Below are 19,278 nucleotides of genomic sequence, written 5' to 3'. Positions count from 1 at the left end.
AGACAGATCCCAAGGTTGTATACTGTATCAATTCTTTGATAATAAATGTATTTACAACTTTTGAATTATTAATGTAACATTGACCTTTGATGGATGTGAACTTTATTCTAGATCAATGCAGTGTGAAAAATTGTCCAAGTTTCAAACAAAGATTCCAATATCAACCTCTTAGTTCAGTTCTCATTTGAGACATGGTTAAAAGAAGCAATAAGTGTGAACAAACGCTTCTCCAGCAATAATTGTGCTCCACTTCCATCCGGTTTGAAAAGAAAAGGCGAAATGTTTGAAGTATGCATCAAAATAAAAATGTGGTTATAAAGTAACAAGGTGCATCTTATGATAATAGGATAACACAGGTGCCAGGTTCAGTTAAAGAGAGAGATCACAGAATCCTGTGTAAAATAGTCCATAAAGGACCAACTTGCAAAACTGCATTTGTTTCACACAAAATGCTGGAGGAACTTAGCAGGCCAGGCAGCATCTATGGAAAAAAGTACAGTCAACATTTTGGGCCAAGACCTTTCGGCAGGAATGGAGAAAAAGGATGAGGAGTAGATTTTAAAAGGTGTGGGGAGGAGCATTTTGTGTGTGTTGCTTGGCTTTCCGGCATCTGCAGATTTTCCCTTGTTTGTGATTTGTTTCTGTGCTCCACTTATATTCAATCTAAAAAGTGAAATGAAGAATTTTTTTTCTTTGCCTTGGTTTGGAAGTAACAAAATGGATCTCTAATGTCTATAAAATTGTTTTGGATTCCCAGCATCTGAAGTCTTTCTGGTGATATTGTAATATTTTTAATAAGATCTTCTTGATTTCTATTTTGCTTTTTATTGTAAATGCTGATGTTTAACATTTAACAATAGAAGCAAAAAAACCCCAAAAGAAATTGCAAACTCCTGAGGCAGGGTTTTGACCGAAAATGTTTACAGTTCCTATTATCTTAGAAATGCTCCCTGACCCATTCAGTTGCTTCTGCATGTTGTTTGTTGCTCCTGAAACTGGACGTTACTTCTTCTATCTTAAGGCCATCCAATTTTTGATCTATTCTGAAGACTGAAGATGCAGGATCTAGAACCATAACACATTACAGCACAAAAACAGGCCTTTTGGCCTTTCCTGGCTGTGCTGTAACATTTTTCTGGCTAGTCCCACTGACCTGCACCCGGACCATATCCCTCCATACACCTCTCATCCATGTACCTGTCCAAGTTTTACTTAAATGTTAAAAGTGAGCCCACATTTACCACTTCATCTGGCAGCTCATTCCACATTCCCACCACACTCTGTGTGAAGAAGCCCCCCCAATGTTCCCTTTAAACTTTTCCCCCTTCACCTTTAACCCATGTCCTCTGGTTTTTTTCTCCCCTGGCCTCAGTGGAAAAAGCCTGCTTGCATTCAAAGTATCTACACCCATCATAATTTTATACACCTCTATCAAATCACCCCTCATTCTCCTACGCTCCAGGGAATAAAGTCCTAACCCATTCAACATTTCTCTGTAACTCAGTTTCTCAAGTCCCGGCACCATCCTTATAAACCTTCTCTGCACTCTTTCAACCTTATTAATATCCTTCCTGTGATTCGGTGACCAAAACTGCACACAATACTCCAAATTCGACCTCACCAATGCCTTATCCAATCTCACCATAACATTCCAACTCTTATACTCAATACTTTGATTTATAAAGGCCAATGTACCGAAAGCTCTCTTTACTACCCTATCTACCTGTGATGCCACTTTTAGGGAATTTTGTATCTGTATTCCTAGATCCCGTTGTTCTACTGCACTCCTCTGTACCCTACTATTTACCTTGTATGTTCTACCTTGGTTTTTCCTTCCGAGGTGCAATACCTCACACTTGTCTGTATTAAGCTCCATCTGCCATTTTTCAGCCCATTTTCCAGCTGGTCCAGATCCCACTGCAAGCTTTGAAAACCTTCCTCACTGTCCACGACACCTCCAATCTTTGTAACATCAGCAAATTTGCTGATCCAATTTGCCACATTATCATCCAGATCATTGATATAGATGACAAATAACAATGGACCCAGCATTGATCCCTGTGGCACACCACTAGTCACAAGCCTCCACTCAGAGAAGCAATCCTCCACTACCACTCTCTGACTTCTCCCATTGAGCCAATGTCTAATCCATATCTAATATGAATAATATGAGGATCTTAACTCTTCAGCAATACCATGGAAGCACGACAAACACATTACTTTCATCTCTAGGAAAGCCCAGCAAAGATTCCTAAGCTCCTATGTCAGCTTAGGAAACTTAATACCTCAGAGTGTATCCTGATGATTTTTTTACTCAGCCATCACTGAGTGTTATGACCCCCACCATCACCATTTGGTTTTCCATCACCTCCTCCCTCTTCAAGTCCAGGTTGTAGGAAGGGGTCCACTCGGCGGAGATCATTGGTTGTCAGTTACTGATATTAAAAGACCTGTTTGTCACCAGAGCAAAGAGCTGAAAAAAGTAACTGCTGACTCCACCCACCCTAGCCGTCACCTAGTCACCAAGTTGCCATCAGGAAGATGCTGCAAGACCATCACCACCAGGCAACACGTCATCTCCGAAGCTTCTTTCCTGAAGCTATCCAACTACTGTTGGTTGCTGCTGTGTTGTCTGTTATGGTATCGTCCTGTGTTTTATGCCTGGCACTGAACCACAATCAATTCTGGTATCTTTCACATACTGGCAGTGAACTGACTCTGATCCTGCATGCATTGGAATTTTTAAAAAAACACCACAATCAGTAGTAAGCTTTTAAAATCAAAACAGCTATAATACCTTGCAAAGCCTACTCCACGACTTGTGCCGTTAGAATCTCGCAATATTCGTGTGGAGATCACTTGTCCATACGGCTTCAGCATATTCTCCAGTTCTTGTTCATCCATGGATGGTGGTAGATTGGAAATGTACAAGTTTGTGGGGTCCTGTTCCTGTTGCTGAAATAAAATTAGAATGAGTACTCTTGTTTTAAAAGATGAACAAACTTTCATACTCTCAGTCCTCACAGTGGAATGACTCCCAGCCTAAAATGATCAATTATTTGATGGAATGCCCACATTCCACATACCCCCCTACGTATGCGATCTGCATAATCTGAAATTGCCTGATTATCAATTATAAAATGCATATTTTGAACGTTTGTTTGTTTGTTTAAAAAGTACTTAATACATCAATGCTCATGGTGGCATTTCTTTAATTTGCTTTGGAAATATAACAAAACTATATGTAAATTCCCACAGGAATTTTCAGTATTGATTTTGAAACAACTAAATAAAATTCAATTTAAAATATGCAAGCAAAGGGGAATGAAAACTGCTAGTGGGCTTCAGTCAAATTTTTTGAAGTACTTTGGGATAGGCACTCCAAAAATGGGTATCGGGGTGGAGATATGTCTCTACCAAAGGAGGTGTAAGGCACTCCTTCTCTCCTCTTGCCTGCAGGTCACTCTTGGACAAGGTGTAGTACCTGCTTAGCCCCCTCTCTCCTCTGAACTGGGTCACGTGGAGCCATGGGAGCAGATAGTGGATGGTCGTATGAGCAGTTGGTGTATATCACAAACCCTGGTTATGCGACCACTGATGCCAAGCAGACAATCTCTGAAGAGTACTGATAATGGCTGGGGTCACCTGTCTTGTAAAGACACTGCCTGGAAGGCAATAGCAAACCGCTTCCGTAGGGAAAAAATTGCCAAGAACAATCATGGTTATGGAAAGACCATGATTACGCACATCGTGGGACACGGCACATAATGATGATGATGACATCCATCTTTATATCAATTGACTGTAACGATCAGTGGGTGGAGTGAAATATAGAGTAGTTTGACAGGACAATGAAACCAAAAGGTGACATTTATTAGGAAACAAATGGCTGTCATAGCTGAGGGACTATTCAATCTTTCTGGGAAAAAAATGAGTTGCGAATTAACTGGTCATTATTCACAATTGATTAATGAAAATAGAGTTCATGGCAGATTAACCCAGAACAATATTTTAACAGACATAAATCCAAGTAACTGAACAATTTTATTATACCAAAGCACACCTTCTGATAATTTTCAAAGTAATATTCCTTTCAGTTTTTAATATTGCAAGACTTTGAGCTGGGAGGTGTTCACTTGATGGATAACTGAAGACAGGACCAAGCTCTTTTTTATCTTTGAGTAAACCAAGCAGGGTCCAAAGACAACATTATCAGGATTAGTGGAAGTTCTGCCCCATTAAAGTAGAAATGTGTCATTCATGATCAAATTGCATGTTTTCATAAATAAAACGGCAGAGGTATTTTAAGTTTAAGGGAAACCACAACAATATATTTTATTGTCAACCAAGCACAGAACAGAACACATGGTAAAAATCATTGTGTCATTACTTAAGACCAGCTTCTTAAAGTGAATTTCAACTCAATGTCGGTCATTGTGAATTAGCATATGGTTTCACCCCTTAAATTACCCTACAAAATCTTGCTAAACATTTGTAACATTTAACATTTTTTTATCTATTAATTTACCACTTTCTGAAATTTTGGAAAAGTCTTCCATCTTTAATGTACAAATCAACAAAGCAATCTTCCTTTCTTTTACAGTCACAGTGACATACAGCACAGAAACAGGCTCTTTGGCCCACCAAACCCGCACTATCACTCATTTCCATCAATCCTACTGTAAGCTCATACTTTATTCTCATCAAACCCTTGTAGATTCTCTACTCACCTACACCAAGGTCGTACCTGGTATTATGGTAACAATCTTACACTGGATCAGCTTAGACTTAGTTCTATACCAATCTGTGATCAGCAGTGCTTTGGGATCATAGCCCAGACCCACAGGAAAAAGAACACTGATTGGATATAATCTTTTTATATCAAGTATTATAAAATGTATAGAGTAGTGTGCATAAGTCTTAGGCACACATATCTAGCTAGGGTGCCTAAGACTTTTGCACAGTGCTGTATTGTCAATATGGAGCAGGCAGCAAGTTTGTAACTCTGGCGGGAGCACAGGATGTTGGGAATGGTGAGGGTGGAGTGCCACGGAAGAGGTGTGGGGCACATGGCTGACAAGGAGTGCCAGACAAAGGTTGGTGACATGGGTGCAGACATTCCCAGCCCTGAGGCAACAGGCAAGGTTATTTGATTCCAATTAATTGGTTTATTGATCATTACAGAATGTCTCTCTGGTGGCTCCTGCTCCCTCCCCTCTCCCTTCGTCTTTTCCCAACCATGATTCCCTTCTTCCTGCCCCCCCTTCCCACTCTCAGTCCATATCAGAATCAGATTTGTCATGTCGTGAAATTTTTTTTTTGCAGCAGCTTGTGTAGTGTATAAAATTACTGCAGTACTGTGTAAAAGTCTTAGGTACCCTAGACATCTATACATGTTCCTGTGACTTCTGCACAGTACAAATTATCTGAAGAAATGATTGGAAGATCTACTTACTACAAAGCAAAACATCACATGATTTTAAATATCTATGGTTCATTTCTTACTTTGATGGTGTAAAGTATTAAATCAGTTGTGTGTTTGTGGTCACCCTGATTGCTTTGCTAGTATCTTTAATAGGCTGGAAGTAGTTAAAAAGAAAGCAGGGTTCACACAAAGGACAACATGACTGTCATTAATGCTACTTCGAAGGCATGGTTGTGATCAGAGGCCTTTATCAACAGTGGTCTTTCAGTCCTAATAATCTGAAAAAAAATTAGCAATACTTCCATGTGGAACGTTTCCCAAAAATTCAGGGGAAAATGTCAGATAGACAAAGCATATGTTTGTGTGCAGAAGTCAGTCAGCAATTCAACTGCTCACTGTTTTTATCTGTGTCATTGTGAAAACAATACTTTCACAGTCTCTGTTCATTAGGTTTGAGGTGGAGTAGAATAAAAATAACTCAAATCAATTCCTTTTTTAAATGATGTAAAGATGCCTACACTTCCTTTAGTTTCATGATCATAAAACAAATATTTTCAACTGTGCAATTTTTTTGGGCAGCTGGGTGCCGAACATGCACGTAAGTCTTTTCTGATCTTTGAAACCTCTGCAAACTGGACAACTGAGACATCAGCAAAAGCACGCTTATTTCATCTTCTTAGTATGCTGGAAAAATTTGGAAATACAGTGCATAAAAATCAAAGGGAACGTTGCAGGGAAATAAGCATAAGAGGAAAATAAATGGAGGGACATTGACCAGCTGTCCTGTTCTATGTTTGAGCTGGAGCTGGCATGGACCGAATGGGTGCAACAAACTCCATTGTTGTAAGAAAGAAGTTACAGATAATCTGGTTGTTCTTTATACTTGGGGGGGGGGGGGGAGGGAGGGAGGGAGAGAGGCCTGTTTGTTATTCTGTAGTGACTTTAGGATGATAACAGTTGTAGATATAACTATTGGGACAACATATACCCACCCTGTTCAATTTTCGCTTTTAATTCAGCATATTTCTGTTTTTTTCCACTTACTGATTTCTGAATGTTGTGTGTGTTTGTAACAGTTGCAGGTATTAAGCAAGTTCTCCTTGCTTATTTATCCTGCATTATTATATCTAGATGATTGTTATGGGTTGTCCTATCTGTAATAACAATTTAGTCGTAAGTGGGACTATGACTCTAAAACTGCTTCAGGCTTGTATTTATGGTAAGGTATGGCTTCCTTTATGAGTTTGTATTTTTAAGCAAGATTTTGGTGAATAATGCTTGCCTCTTGATTGTGCTTAAATAAGTAATCAGGTTGAGTTAAACTGTTGCAGGACCTGTAATGTGTTGGATTGTTTCTGATTTCTCTTGGCATTTTCTTATTTAATTTCTTGAATTCATTGGTCTTTTACTATGCATTTTAAATAATTTTTTGTGTTAACTACCTGGTCCTGTATTGCCACAAGGAAGCCTTCTGTTTCTGGGAAGAGGTGTCCAACTCTGAGCCAGGCATTCGATGCTTCCTTTTTGACATCTAGTCTGCTCAGATTATGGGGATGTCGTGCATTAGTTAACTTTTTCTTCTATAGTGATAATGTCTTCATTTTTCTGGGTTGTGCTTTCAAGTTTAGTGGTGTGTACTTCTTATCAGAATTCCATATGCTCGTGTGGAGCGCTGAATCCTGTTTTCATTGATGAAAATATATTCTTAGAAGTTTTATCGGACTGTTGTGTAATTTTTTTTATTTCTGTTTTTCCTCTTCCTCCTTCTGCCCTAGATAGTGTTAATCTAAATGCAATTGAGTGTACAGAGTGTTTTCTAAAATTTGTCATTTCAGTTCTCATTTTCTTTGTAAATTTTCCAAATCAGTTTCAGACCATGTTATGGCAAAAGAATGCCTTAATATGGGTACAGTGAATTGTTTTATAGCATTTGTTATATTTTTACTCGAGCTCTGTTTGCCAGATTTTCTTAACCTTGAAGTCAATTCTGTTGAAAGTTTTCCCATTATTGGACTATGGTCTATTTTCTGTGCTTATTGATATCCCAGAAGCTTATAAGTTTCATATTAATCCAGTAGTTATATTGTATCCTACCGTCTGTTTTGTATTCTATCAACTCCATTGCACCTTTCTTTATGCTTAATGCTCTGCATTTGTCCAGTCCAAAGTTCATGCTTATATCTTTAGAAAGCTGTTTTACCACTTGAATTAATTGTTTTAGCTTTACTGAATTATCAATAAACACAGAGATAATGAACTTTTTGTTTAATATGTGGTCAATAGCTCTTTGAAAGAGGCAACACAAACTGGTTAATACTTCATCGCTATGCGCTTGTCATTTCCTCATACAAATTAAGGTGATACATACAGCTCATATGACTAAGGATAAGCTATCTTGTTTTTATTCGGATATATCTCCCTACTGTGACAGATGTAATAATGGAGAAGCTTCATTAATTCATATGTTTTGGACTTGTCCAAATCTTGAAAAATTTTGGAAGGAAGTTTTTCCAAACTTTTTCCTTACTTTTTATAGTCAATTTTAAGCCTAACCCACTGGCGGCCCTATCCGGTATTGTTGCAGAACAATTTACATATTTTGATTTACATATTTTGGCCTTTAGCTCTCTTATAGCTAGGAGGACGCTTTTGTTTAAATGGAAAAATGTTCTTCCTCCTACTCATGCTCAATGGTTATGCGATGTTATCCATTTTTAGATTTAGAGAAGATTCATTGTTTAACTTCTGAATCTCGTCAAGACTTTCAAACATTATGGGAACCTTTTCTGAATTATTTTCAAAAGCTTCAATTTGTTGTTTAAACTCAGATGTTGGGTATTATTAATTTTTATTATATGAGTAGCTATTTTACCTTCTTTTCTCCTTAATGAACAGCTTCGGTTTTGCTAGGGGTTAAATTCTTTTTTTTGTAATAAATTAGTATAGTTCAATATAACTATTGATTAACTTATATGAATATGGGGTAATGAGATTATTATCAACAGATATAATGTAATTGGTAGTTTAAAAATCTTTTTTGACCTTTATATACACTTTCTTGTACTCTGTATGTAGACGCTAATAAAAATATAAAATATTGGAAAGAACGAGGCAACACAAATAGATGGTCTGATAAAGGCGGCACAGGCTCTGTTTGGACTTCCCTTCATCAGGCAGGGATTGAGCATAAAAGTCAGGAAGTCATGTTGCAGCTGCGTAAAACTTTAACAGATCACATTTGGAGTAGTATGCGCAGTTCTGGGCACCATATTGCAGAAAGGAATGTGGAGGCTTTGGAGAGGGCGACATAACACCTGGATGTTGTCCTGGATTAGATGGTTTTAGCTACGATGAGAGGTTGGATAGACTTGGATTATTTTCCATGGAGCTTCAGAGGCTGAGGAGTGACTTGTTAGATGTATACGGATCTTAAGCTCTTAGTGTGTTTTTCTATTAACAGCTTGTTTTCACCAGAGGCAGCAGCCAGAGCAGCAGGCAGATTTTCAAAAGTTGCTTCTGATTGGCTAGGTATGTGGCAATTTCACCAACAAAAGAAAGGCAAGGCGAAATAGAGCAGCCATTTTGGGGCTGGGATTTGAGGTTTTGGTTCAAGAGGTGCAGGAGAGGAGCAGGTAAATTTTCTATCTTTCTGTCAATCTGTGACCTTTGACTTAGTGTAGACAAACTGACTGTCAGGGCAATGGAATGCTCTTCCTGCAAGAATTGGAAAGTCAGGAAACCTTGTGGTCTCTTGTTCCTCAGGGACTGCGTTCAGGAGCTGGAAGTGCAGAGGGATGTATTCAAAAATCACCTAAAGTGTTCTGGTCATCACAGCAAAGGTACAGCCTACAGATAGATGGATGACTACCAGGTAAGTGAAGGCAGTAGGAAAACTGTGCAGAGCTCCTTCCCTCTGTGGCCACACCTCTCAGCTTTGGATACTGTTGTGTTGGGGGGGGGGGGGCGGGGGCAGAGGGAGAATGACTTTTCAGAGGCCAGCAACATGAGCTGGGTCAGTGGCACTGTTCCTGGTTTTGAGGCAAAGGAGAGAAGAATGAAGTAAGACAGGATGACAGGTGACTTGTTAGCAAGAGGAGCAGAGAGGCATTTCTGTGGCCACAGAACTGCAGCATGGTGTGTGGCTTCCCTGATGCCAGGGTCAAGAATATCTCAGTGGATATGGCATCATCTAAGAGAAGAGAAGATGAGCTGCCAGATTGTAGTCCTATTGGTACTGATGATATAGGCAGGAGCAGGGATGAGGTCCTGCATACCTATTTTGGGGAGATAGGTTAAAACTCAAAGCAAAGTTCAAAGTACAAGGTACATACATGTCACTACATACAACCTAAGATTTGTTTATTTGTCCAAGAAACTCAATAGAATCAATGGAAGACTGCACCCAGCAGGATGGGCAAACAACCAATTTGCAAAGGACAATGTACTACAAATATGAAAGAAAAAATAACAATAAATAAGCAATAAATATCAAGAATATCAGATGGAGTCCTTGAAAGTGAGTTCATAGGTTGCGGGAGCAGTTATCCACTGGTTCAAAAGCCCGATGACTGAGGAGTAATAATGGTTCCTAAACCTGGTGGTGTGTGTCCTGTGGGTCTTCCAGATGGCAGTAGTGAGAAAGGATTATGGCCTGGGTAGTAGGGGCTTTCCTGTGACAGCTCTCTATAGATGTGCTCAATAATGGGGACAGCTTTACCTGTGATGGAATGGGCTGTATCCACCGCTTTTTGTATGATTTTCCATTCAAGGGCATTGGTGACCCAGGCTGCACCTCTCCACCATAGAGGTTTGGCAAAGTTTTAGGTGTCATAATGAATCTACGCAAACTCCTAAGGAAGAAGAGGTATTGCTGTGCTTTCTTTGAAATTGCACGCCTGCTGTGCTTAGGACATATCCTTCGAATTGATAATACTGACCCCTTCCACCCCGGTTTCCCCCATGAGGACTGGCTCATAGATTTCTAGTTTCTTCCTTGTGAAGTCCATCATCAACTCCTTGGTCTTGCTGACATTGAGTGAGAGGTTGCCGTGGCACCACTCAGCCTGATTTTTAATCTCCCTCCTACATGCTGATTCATCTCTACCTTTTTGGCCACCAGCAGTAGTGGCATCAGTAGGGTAGTGGTGTAAATACGGCATTGGAGCTGTGCTTGGCCTCAAGCATAATTTTCAAGAGTAGAGCGGGGCTAAGCATGGAGACTGTGGAATGTTGTCACCATTCTGAACGGACTGGGGTCTGTAAGCAAGGAAATCAATGATCCAATTTGGAGGTATTGAGGCCAAGGCCTTATTGATCAAGGTTTATTGATCAATTTTGTGGGGATGATGGTATTGAATACAGAGCTGTAGTTGATAAAGAGCATCCTGATGTATGCATCCAGTGTTGAGAGAAGAACCAGTGAGATGCATCTGCTGTGACCTGTTGTGCTGGTAAGCTAATTGGAGTGGATCTAAGACTATTGTGCCCATTCGAAGCAGGACAATTTCAGGATTACTACCCATGCTACAGATATATAGTGCAGTTAAATATGTGGCTGAGGAGTTAAAGGAAGGAGTGCTTCAGATTTGTGGATCATTAGTCTCCCTTCCGATGCAGGGACATGAACAAACAAGATGATTTGCATCTGAACTGGAGGAGATTTGATATTCTCAATGAGCTACTAGATAGTGCTACTCATGAGTGTTTAAGGTAGTGGCATGAGGGTGGGAAATACAGCAACAGTGCAATAGGATTGAAAGGTGGAAAGAGTATAGCAAGTAAGATTGAAAAGGAGAGCAAGGAACTGGCCTCTAAATATGGTGGAACTAGTGGACTGAAATATTTGTGTCACTGCTAGGACTACTGAGGATGAACTTGAAGACCTGGATGAGTATGTGCAATTACAAAGTTCTCTCAACAGAGACGAGGATGTATGGGACAGGACTAGCAATGAAAATCTGTTTTAAACCTTGGACTTGTTTAAACCACTTGGGAGCATGCAGTTCTAGTCACCCTGCTGTATGAAGATTAGAGACTGCAGGAGGCTCACCCGGATGCTACCTGGATTAGAGGGGATGAACCATGAAAAAGGTTGGAAGAACTTGGATTGTTCTCCCTGGTGCCAAAATGAATATGAAGTTTCAAAAATTCAGGCATAGATGGGGTAGATGAGAACCTCTTCCCTTGGAAAAACTAGAGGATGTTCTTTTAAAGTTAGAGGAAGTTTATACATGATGTGAAGGGCAAATACTTTTTCTGCAGGGGTAGTAGTAGAAACTGACATTTTGGAATCTGGGCTTTTAGATGCTACTCAATACAAAGGGAATTGAAGGAGATGGATAAGAGAGAAAGAGGATATTTACTCAGAAATGGTGTCAAGATTAGCAGAACACTGAGCTGAATGCCCTTTCGAGAATTGCTCTGTTCCATTGCGAGGCATTGGTAGGGTAAATAGTCAGGTTCACTGCCCAAGGGTGGAAATGTCCAAAACGAGAGAACATGAGCTGAGGTGAGAGGAAACCTGTTATAATGAGATTTGCATAGCATGTAACTCGCTTTGACTATTAAATGCCTAGAATATGCTGATCAGGGGAATTGTAGAAACAGATACAGCAGAAAATATTGCAAAGGCAATTAGACACTTGAACAGGCAGGAAAAGAGGGATGTAGACCAGGTGCAGACATTGTGGGCTGAAGAGCCTGTTTCCTCCTCTCGGTGCTCTAGAGTTCTATGTAACATGAAAGATTTTTAGGGGTCTTGAAAGAGCAATGACACCAAAATATCATAATTGAGGATCTTGCCACAAGAATCCAGAACCAGGAGGGCTTGATTCTAGAATAAGGGGATACCTACTTATGACTGTGATAAGGAAGGTTTTTGAGTCTTGGTCTTTAGACATCCGCTGAGATTTCTAATCAATAAGGGAACTATGGCTTGTGAATGAGAAGTGTCAGACCCACCACGAGCCTACTGAATAACAGCCAATTGGTTCATTTCTATTCCTACGTATCACCATTTTATAGTGAGATGGGAGAAAGAACCTCTCATCAGGCCAATCTCCTTTTACTGTGAAAACTTTGAATGTAAACTCCAAAATACTCCGAGAACCAGCAAGAATTAGCACATGGCTCACCTTCAAATGCGTCACTGTGGGCTTCTATCACCTTAAGGATAGAACTCTAGCACACAGCCAAGAGTAATAGTGATTTTCCTCTGCAACTTCAAACGCCATAGTGAGGAACAAAATCCTCTGGCAGGACAATTGTGACAAGTGAGGAGCTAAGAAAATTAAATACAGTGGAATCCTCTTGGCAAAACAAGAGATCTCATCGCAAAACTTCTGATTTGAACATTACCACCTATTAGATGATTTCATCATCTAAGCCAGGGGCTGTGATGATTTCCAGTTTATGCTGTGATATGGAAAGCTTAACTTGTGTAATGGTTTCTCAGTCTGTCTAGCCCCAGGCTAATGGTGGCAAAACAAATCACACCCTGAGAAGAATACCGTGGAAAAAATTAAAGCGTAAAATGCTTAAATGTACAACATAACACGAATGAATGTGAAGTTATCCATTTTGGTTGTAAGCGTAAAGACTATTTAAATGACAGGTTATGAAAATATTAATGTGAAAATTGTTTCAAGGTGGTTTGTATAAGTTAAGTGGGCAAATAGATGATGTAAAATTATCCACAGAAACAAAGGTAGAGCAGTTATTTAAAAGATTAAGAATGCTGATGGACGACAGGGTGTGCGTGACCTTGCACACAAGTCACAAAGCAAACAGAGGTCACCAAGTAACTAAAGCAGCAAAAGTTTTGCTGGCCTTTATTGCAAGATGCTTTAAAAAAAAAGGGCCCTAGAGACCAGTAGTGCTGCATATCTTGATCTACTTTTTTTTTACAAAAGATCAAGTGCAACTACATAAATTCTTAGGATGGGAGGAATAAGGGGAGATTGCAGTTTCTTAACTCCACCCAGAAAGATTTAACACTCTCTGATCCTGTGTCACCTCTTTCTAAAGAAGTAATTCCACCTCTCACCAACAGAGCCACACCACTCCCTATGCCTTCCCGCCTGTCCTTTTGATACAAAGTGTTGTAATCTAAGTATTATTAAAGTTATCACTAATTGGGAAGCTGTTGGTAGCAAGAGGCGGGATCTGGGGTTGGCGGGGTCTTTACTTACGCTTTTTTACTCCCAGTATGCATTGGAGACAGTTCCTCCACCCATGCCGCACGAGGTACCCGGAAGCCTCTGTATTGTAAATATCATTTGCCGTCCCCGATAAAGATGCTCTTTTGGCCATCGAGTTGTCGAGTGATCTTTTTGTAAGGTAAAAGTTACCACACAAAGTATATCCTTTGATATTAAGCTCCCAATTATGACTGCCTTTCAGCCACGTCTCAGTGATGCCCACAATGTCATACCGACCAATCTCCATTGCACCACGAGTTTGTCCATCTTGTTCGGAATGCTACGTGTATTTAAATATAGTATCTTCAGTACTGCATTCTTCGACCTTTTGAGTTTTGCCTCTGTGGTATGATTTAAGCTCTTTGTTCTGTCTGCATTTGTGTCCAGTCATTGGCTTGTCCTTCCTTACAGCTATCCATCATCTACTTGTAAAACTGCTGGCTCATCCTCAGCTTCATCTTACTGGTTCCCATCCCCTTATTATATTAGTTTGAATGACTCCCAACAGCACTACTAAACCTTCCTGCAAGAATATTGGTCCCCTTCAGATTCGAGTGCAACCTGACCCTTTTGTACAAGTCACACCTGCCCCAGAAGAGGTCCCAATTATCCAGAAATCTGAATCCCTGCACCACGCTCCAATTCTTCAGCCATGCATTTATATGCCACCTCATTCTGTTCCTATCCTCACTGTCACGTGGCACAAGAAGCAATCCCCAGACTACTGCCCTCCAGGTCCTGCTCATCAACTTCCTTCCTAACTCCCTGTATCCTGCTATCAGGACCTCTTACCTTTTTCATTTGACCCAATATGTACCAAGACTTCTGGCTGCTCACCCTCCCTTTTAAGGATATTGTGGAAGTGATCAGAAACATCCCAGACCCTGGCACCTGGGAGGCAAACTTCCTTCCCTGTTTCTTTCTTGCATCCACATAATTGCCTATCTGTCCCCCTAACTACAGAATCCCCTATCACTTCCTCTTCAGTTCCCTATCCTTCTGAGCCACCAGGAGGGATTTCGGAGGACATTCATTTTATTTGTGAGGCACAGGGGCCTTCTGGCCTTCAAGCTGTGCCACCCAGCAATCTCCCAATTTAATCCAAATTGAATTGAATGATCAGCTTAATTACTTTAAAAAAAAGTTTGTTGATTAAGATTAGCAAGCAATTTATTTCTGATATTATTTCAGTAGTTTTGCGTGTTGATTTACAACCTCATCCTAGTACTGCAATCTTTGGACTACCAGTGATAGACTCCAGTCATTTATCCTCATCAGCTTGTCATCTAATTGCATTTGTTACATTAATAGCCAGAAGATCCAATTTACTTAAGTGTAAAGATTCCAATACCCCTACCACATTTCAATGGTTTTCCCAAACAATAGCATGGTTAAATTTGGAAAAAATTAGGAGCGATACTGTGGACCCTTTAGTTAAATTTGAAGAAACTTGGAGGCCATTTATTCAATGTCTTCATATGATGTAAGCTGACCCTTTCTGAATCCTTTTTTAGTAATTTTTTGCTCATGTACAGAGCAGCGAAGTTAACGACAAATTATAATTTTAGCGGATGAAATATGGCAGCCCAATCTTTTTTTTTTAAGTTTATCTTTTTCACGGTCAGTTACTAAGAGATTGGGAGGCTAAACTTCATTTGTTATTTGGAATCTGTGCTTGTACATGTTAACCGTTATTAATGCAATTCTGATCTTTGTATCATTATTGTTGTGTTTATTAATTTGAAACTTAATAAAAAGATTGAAAAAGAAAGAAAGTGTAGCTATTTGTCACGTGTACCTCAAAACAGTGAAATGTGTCATTGGCAGCAACAGTCCAAGGGTGCGCTGGGGACAGCCCACAAGCATCATGAGCACAACTCTCTGATCCTAACCCACATCTCTGGACTGTGGGAGGAAACTGGAGAGCCTGGAGGAAACCCAGGCAGTCACGGGTAGAATGTACAAACTGCTGGCGGCAGCGGTGAGAGTTGAATCCGGGTCACAGGTATTGTGGAGTGTACTAACCACTAAACTAAACTCTTAACCACAACTGGGGAGGCTAAGTTGTTCAACAAATAGATTCCTACACACACAAAAAAGAAAATCAGATGTGGGGGTGGGGGAGGAGAAGAGAATATGGAAAAAGCAAAATTATGAAGGAGAGTATCAGCCGTATATGTCCTATGTATATGTCCTTTTGGAAGAGGACAGCGAGGCTTTGAGAGGAAGTGCGGCGGCGGCCATTTTCAAATTGTCCAATTGCTTCTCAGATCGGAGTTCTGAGAGGCGGGACTGCACAGGCGCGTGAAGGAGGGAAAATATAAAAAGGAGAGACTGAGTGAGGTAGTTCTCTTTTGGAAGAGGACAGCGAGGCTTTGAGAGGAAGTGCGGCGGCGGCCATTTTCAAATTGTCCAATTGCTTCTCAGATCGGAGTTCTGAGAGGCGGGACTGCACAGGCGCGTGAAGGAGGCCTGGGAAGGAGGGAAGATATAAAAGGAACGCAGCCTTAAGAAGCGGGCAGCGGAGTGAGCCGGGCGCAGAGTGTAGGGCTTGGGCTCAGGGGGCTTAGGCAGAAGAGGGCACAGTAGGCTTATCTTTTAGTTCTTGTTATTTTTCAGTTATTCGGGAAGTATGAGTGTGAGGGCAGCTTGTTGTTCTCGGTGTCGGATGTGGGAGGTCCTGGAGTCTCCGAGCCTCCCGGACGTCCACATCTGCGCCAGGTGCGCCGAACTGCAGCTCCTGAGGGACCGAGTTAGGGAACTGGAGCTGCAGCTCGATGACCTTCGCCTGGTCAAGGAGAGTGAGGAGGTGATAGAGAGGAGTTACAGGCAGGTGGTCACTCCGGGGCCACGGGGGGCAGATAGGTGGGTTACAGTCAGGAATGGGAAGAGGCAGGTACTAGAGAGTACCCCAGTGGCTGTAACCCTTGACAATAAGTACTCATGTTTGAGTACTGTTGGGGGGGACAGCCTACCTGGTGGAAGTGACAGTAGCCGGGCCTCCGGCACAGAGGATGGCCCTGTAGCTCAGAAGGGTAGGGATAGAAGAAAGAGGACCATACTGATAGGGGATTCAATAGTCAGGGGTTCAGACAGGCGGTTCTGTGGAGGTGATCGAGAGTCCCGGATGGTAATTTGCCTCCCTGGTGCCAGGGTTCGGGACGTTTCTGATCGCATCCAAGATATCCTGAAGTGGGAGGGTGAGGAGCCAGAGGTCGTGGTACATGTAGGTACCAATGACATAGGTAGGAAAGGGGAAGAGGTCCTGAAACGAGAGTATAGGGAGTTAGGAAGGCAGTTAAGAAGAAGGACTGCAAAGGTAGTAATCTCGGGATTACTGCCTGTGCCACGCGACAGTGAGAGTAGGAATGGAATTAGGTGGAGGATGAATGCGTGGCTGTGGGATTGGAGCAGGGGGCAGGGATTCAAGTTTCTGGATCATTGGGACCTCTTCTGGGGCAGGCGTGACCTGTTCAAGAAGGACGGGTTACACTTGAATCCTGGGGGGACCAATATCCTAGCGGGGAGGTTTGCCAGGGCTACAGGGCAGACTTTAAACTAGTAAGATGGGGGGGGGGGGGGGGCGGGAATCAATTTGAGGAAACTATGGGAGAGGAGGTTAGTTCACCAGTAGAGCAAGTAAGTAGACAGTGTGTGAGGGAGGAAAGGCAGGTGATGGAGAAGGGATGCACTCAGCCCAAAGATGTTGGGGAGAAGAAAGAAAAGGATAATAAATTTGAATGCACTGTTAGGGATAAAAAGAGAGGAGGAGGTGGAGAGTATCTTAAATGTATCTATTTTAATGCTAGGAGCATTGTAAGAAAGGTGGATGAACTTAAAGCGTGGATTGATACCTGGAATTATGATGTTGTAGCTATTAGTGAAACATGGTTGCAGGAAGGGTGTGATTGGCAACTAAATATTCCTGGATTTAGTTGCTTCAGGTGTGATAGAGTAGGAGGGGCCAGAGGAGGAGGTGTTGCATTGCTTGTCCGATAAAATCTTATGGCAATGCTTTGGAAGGATAGATTAGAGAGCTCCTCTAGGGAGACTATTTGGGTGGAATTGAGGAATGGGAAAGGTGTAGTAACACTGATAGGAGTGTATTATAGGCCACCTAATGGGGAGCGTGAGTTGGAAGAGCAAGGGTGTAAAGAGATAGCAGATATTTGTAGTAAACACAAGGTGGTGATTGTGGGAGATTTTAATTTTCCACATGTAGATTGGGAAGCTCATTCTGTAAAAGGGCTGGATGGTTTAGAGTTTGTGAAATGTGTGCAGGATAGTTTTTTGCAACAATACATAGAAGTACCGACTAGAGATGGGGCAGTGTTGGATCTCCTGTTAGGGAATGCGATAGGTCAGCTGACAGATGTATGTGTTGGGGAGCACTTCGGGTCCAGTGATCACAATAGCATTAGCTTCAATATAATTATGGAGAAGGACAACACTGGACCTAGAGTTGAGATTTTTGATTGGAGAAAGGCTAACTTTGAGGAGATGCAAAGGGATTTGGAGAGAGTGGATTGGGTAAAGTTGTTTTATGGGAAGGATGTAATAGAGAAATGGAGGTCATTTAAGGGTGAAATTATGAGGGTACAGAATCTTTGTTCCTGTTAGGTTGAAAGGAAAGGTTAAAGGTTTGAAAGCACCATGGTTTTCAAGGGATATTAGAAATTTGGTTTGGAAAAAGAGGGATGTCCACAATAGATATAGGCAGCATGGAGTAAAGGAATTGCTCGAGGAATATAAAGAATGTAAAAGGAATCTTAAGAAAGAGATTAGAAAAGCTAAAAGAAGATACGAGGTTGGTTTGGCAAATAAGGTGAAAGTAAATCCGAAAGGTTTCTACAGTTATATTAAAAGCAAGAGGATAGTGAGGGATAAAATTGGCCCCTTAAAGAATCAGAGTGGTCAGCTATGTGTGGAGCCGAGGGAGATGGGGGAGATTTTGAACGATTTCTTCTCTTCAGTATTCACTAAGGAGAAGGATATTGAATTGAATAAGGTGTGGGAAACAAGTAAGGAAGTCATGGAACCTATGACAATTAAAGAGGTGGAAGTACTGGCGCTTTTAAGAAATTTAAAAGTGGATAAGTCTCCAGATCCTGACAGGATTTTCCCCAGGACCTTGAGGGAAGTTTGTGTAGAAATAGCAGGAGCTCTGACGGAGATCTTTAAGATGTCATTAGAAACGGGGATTGTGCCAGAGGATTGGCGTATTGCTCATGTGGTTCCATTGTTTAAAAAGGGTTCAAGAAGTAAGCCTAGCAATTATAGACCTGTCAGTTTGACATCAGTGGTGGGTAAATTAATGGAAAGTATTCTTAGAGATAGTATTAATAATTATCTGGATAGACGGGATCTGATTAGGAGTAGCCAGCATGGATTTGTGTGTGGAAGGTCATGTTTGACAAACATTATTGAATTTTTTGAAGAAGTTACGAGGAATGTTGACAAGGGTAAGGCAGTGGATGTAGTCTATATGGACTTCAGCAAGGTCTTTGACAAAGTTCCACATGGAAGGTTAGTTAAGAAGGTTCAGTCATTAGGTATTAATGCTGGAGTAATAAAATGGATTCAACAGTGGCTAAATGGGAGATGCCAGAGAGTAGTGGTGGATAATTGTTTATCGGGATGGAGGCCGGTGACTAG

At 41.1% G+C, this 19,278-nt stretch overlaps 1 protein-coding gene across 3 annotated transcripts in view; it reads right to left on the bottom strand.

The window, feature by feature from the left end:
- LOC132392516 (RNA-binding motif, single-stranded-interacting protein 1-like) overlaps window positions 1–19,278 on the bottom strand; it is a 206,236-nt gene that overhangs the window by 23,153 nt on the left and 163,805 nt on the right. For all 3 annotated transcript variants that reach the window (XM_059966468.1, XM_059966469.1, XM_059966470.1), the window contains exon 5: window positions 2,798–2,955. In XM_059966468.1, the coding sequence (XP_059822451.1) occupies window positions 2,798–2,955 (158 nt within the window). The remainder of the gene's footprint in view (window positions 1–2,797; window positions 2,956–19,278) is intronic.

This window comes from Hypanus sabinus, chromosome 4, assembly GCF_030144855.1.
Source record: "Hypanus sabinus isolate sHypSab1 chromosome 4, sHypSab1.hap1, whole genome shotgun sequence".
Lineage (NCBI taxonomy): Eukaryota > Metazoa > Chordata > Chondrichthyes > Myliobatiformes > Dasyatidae > Hypanus > Hypanus sabinus.
This window is presented reverse-complemented; position numbering and strand designations above follow the sequence as displayed.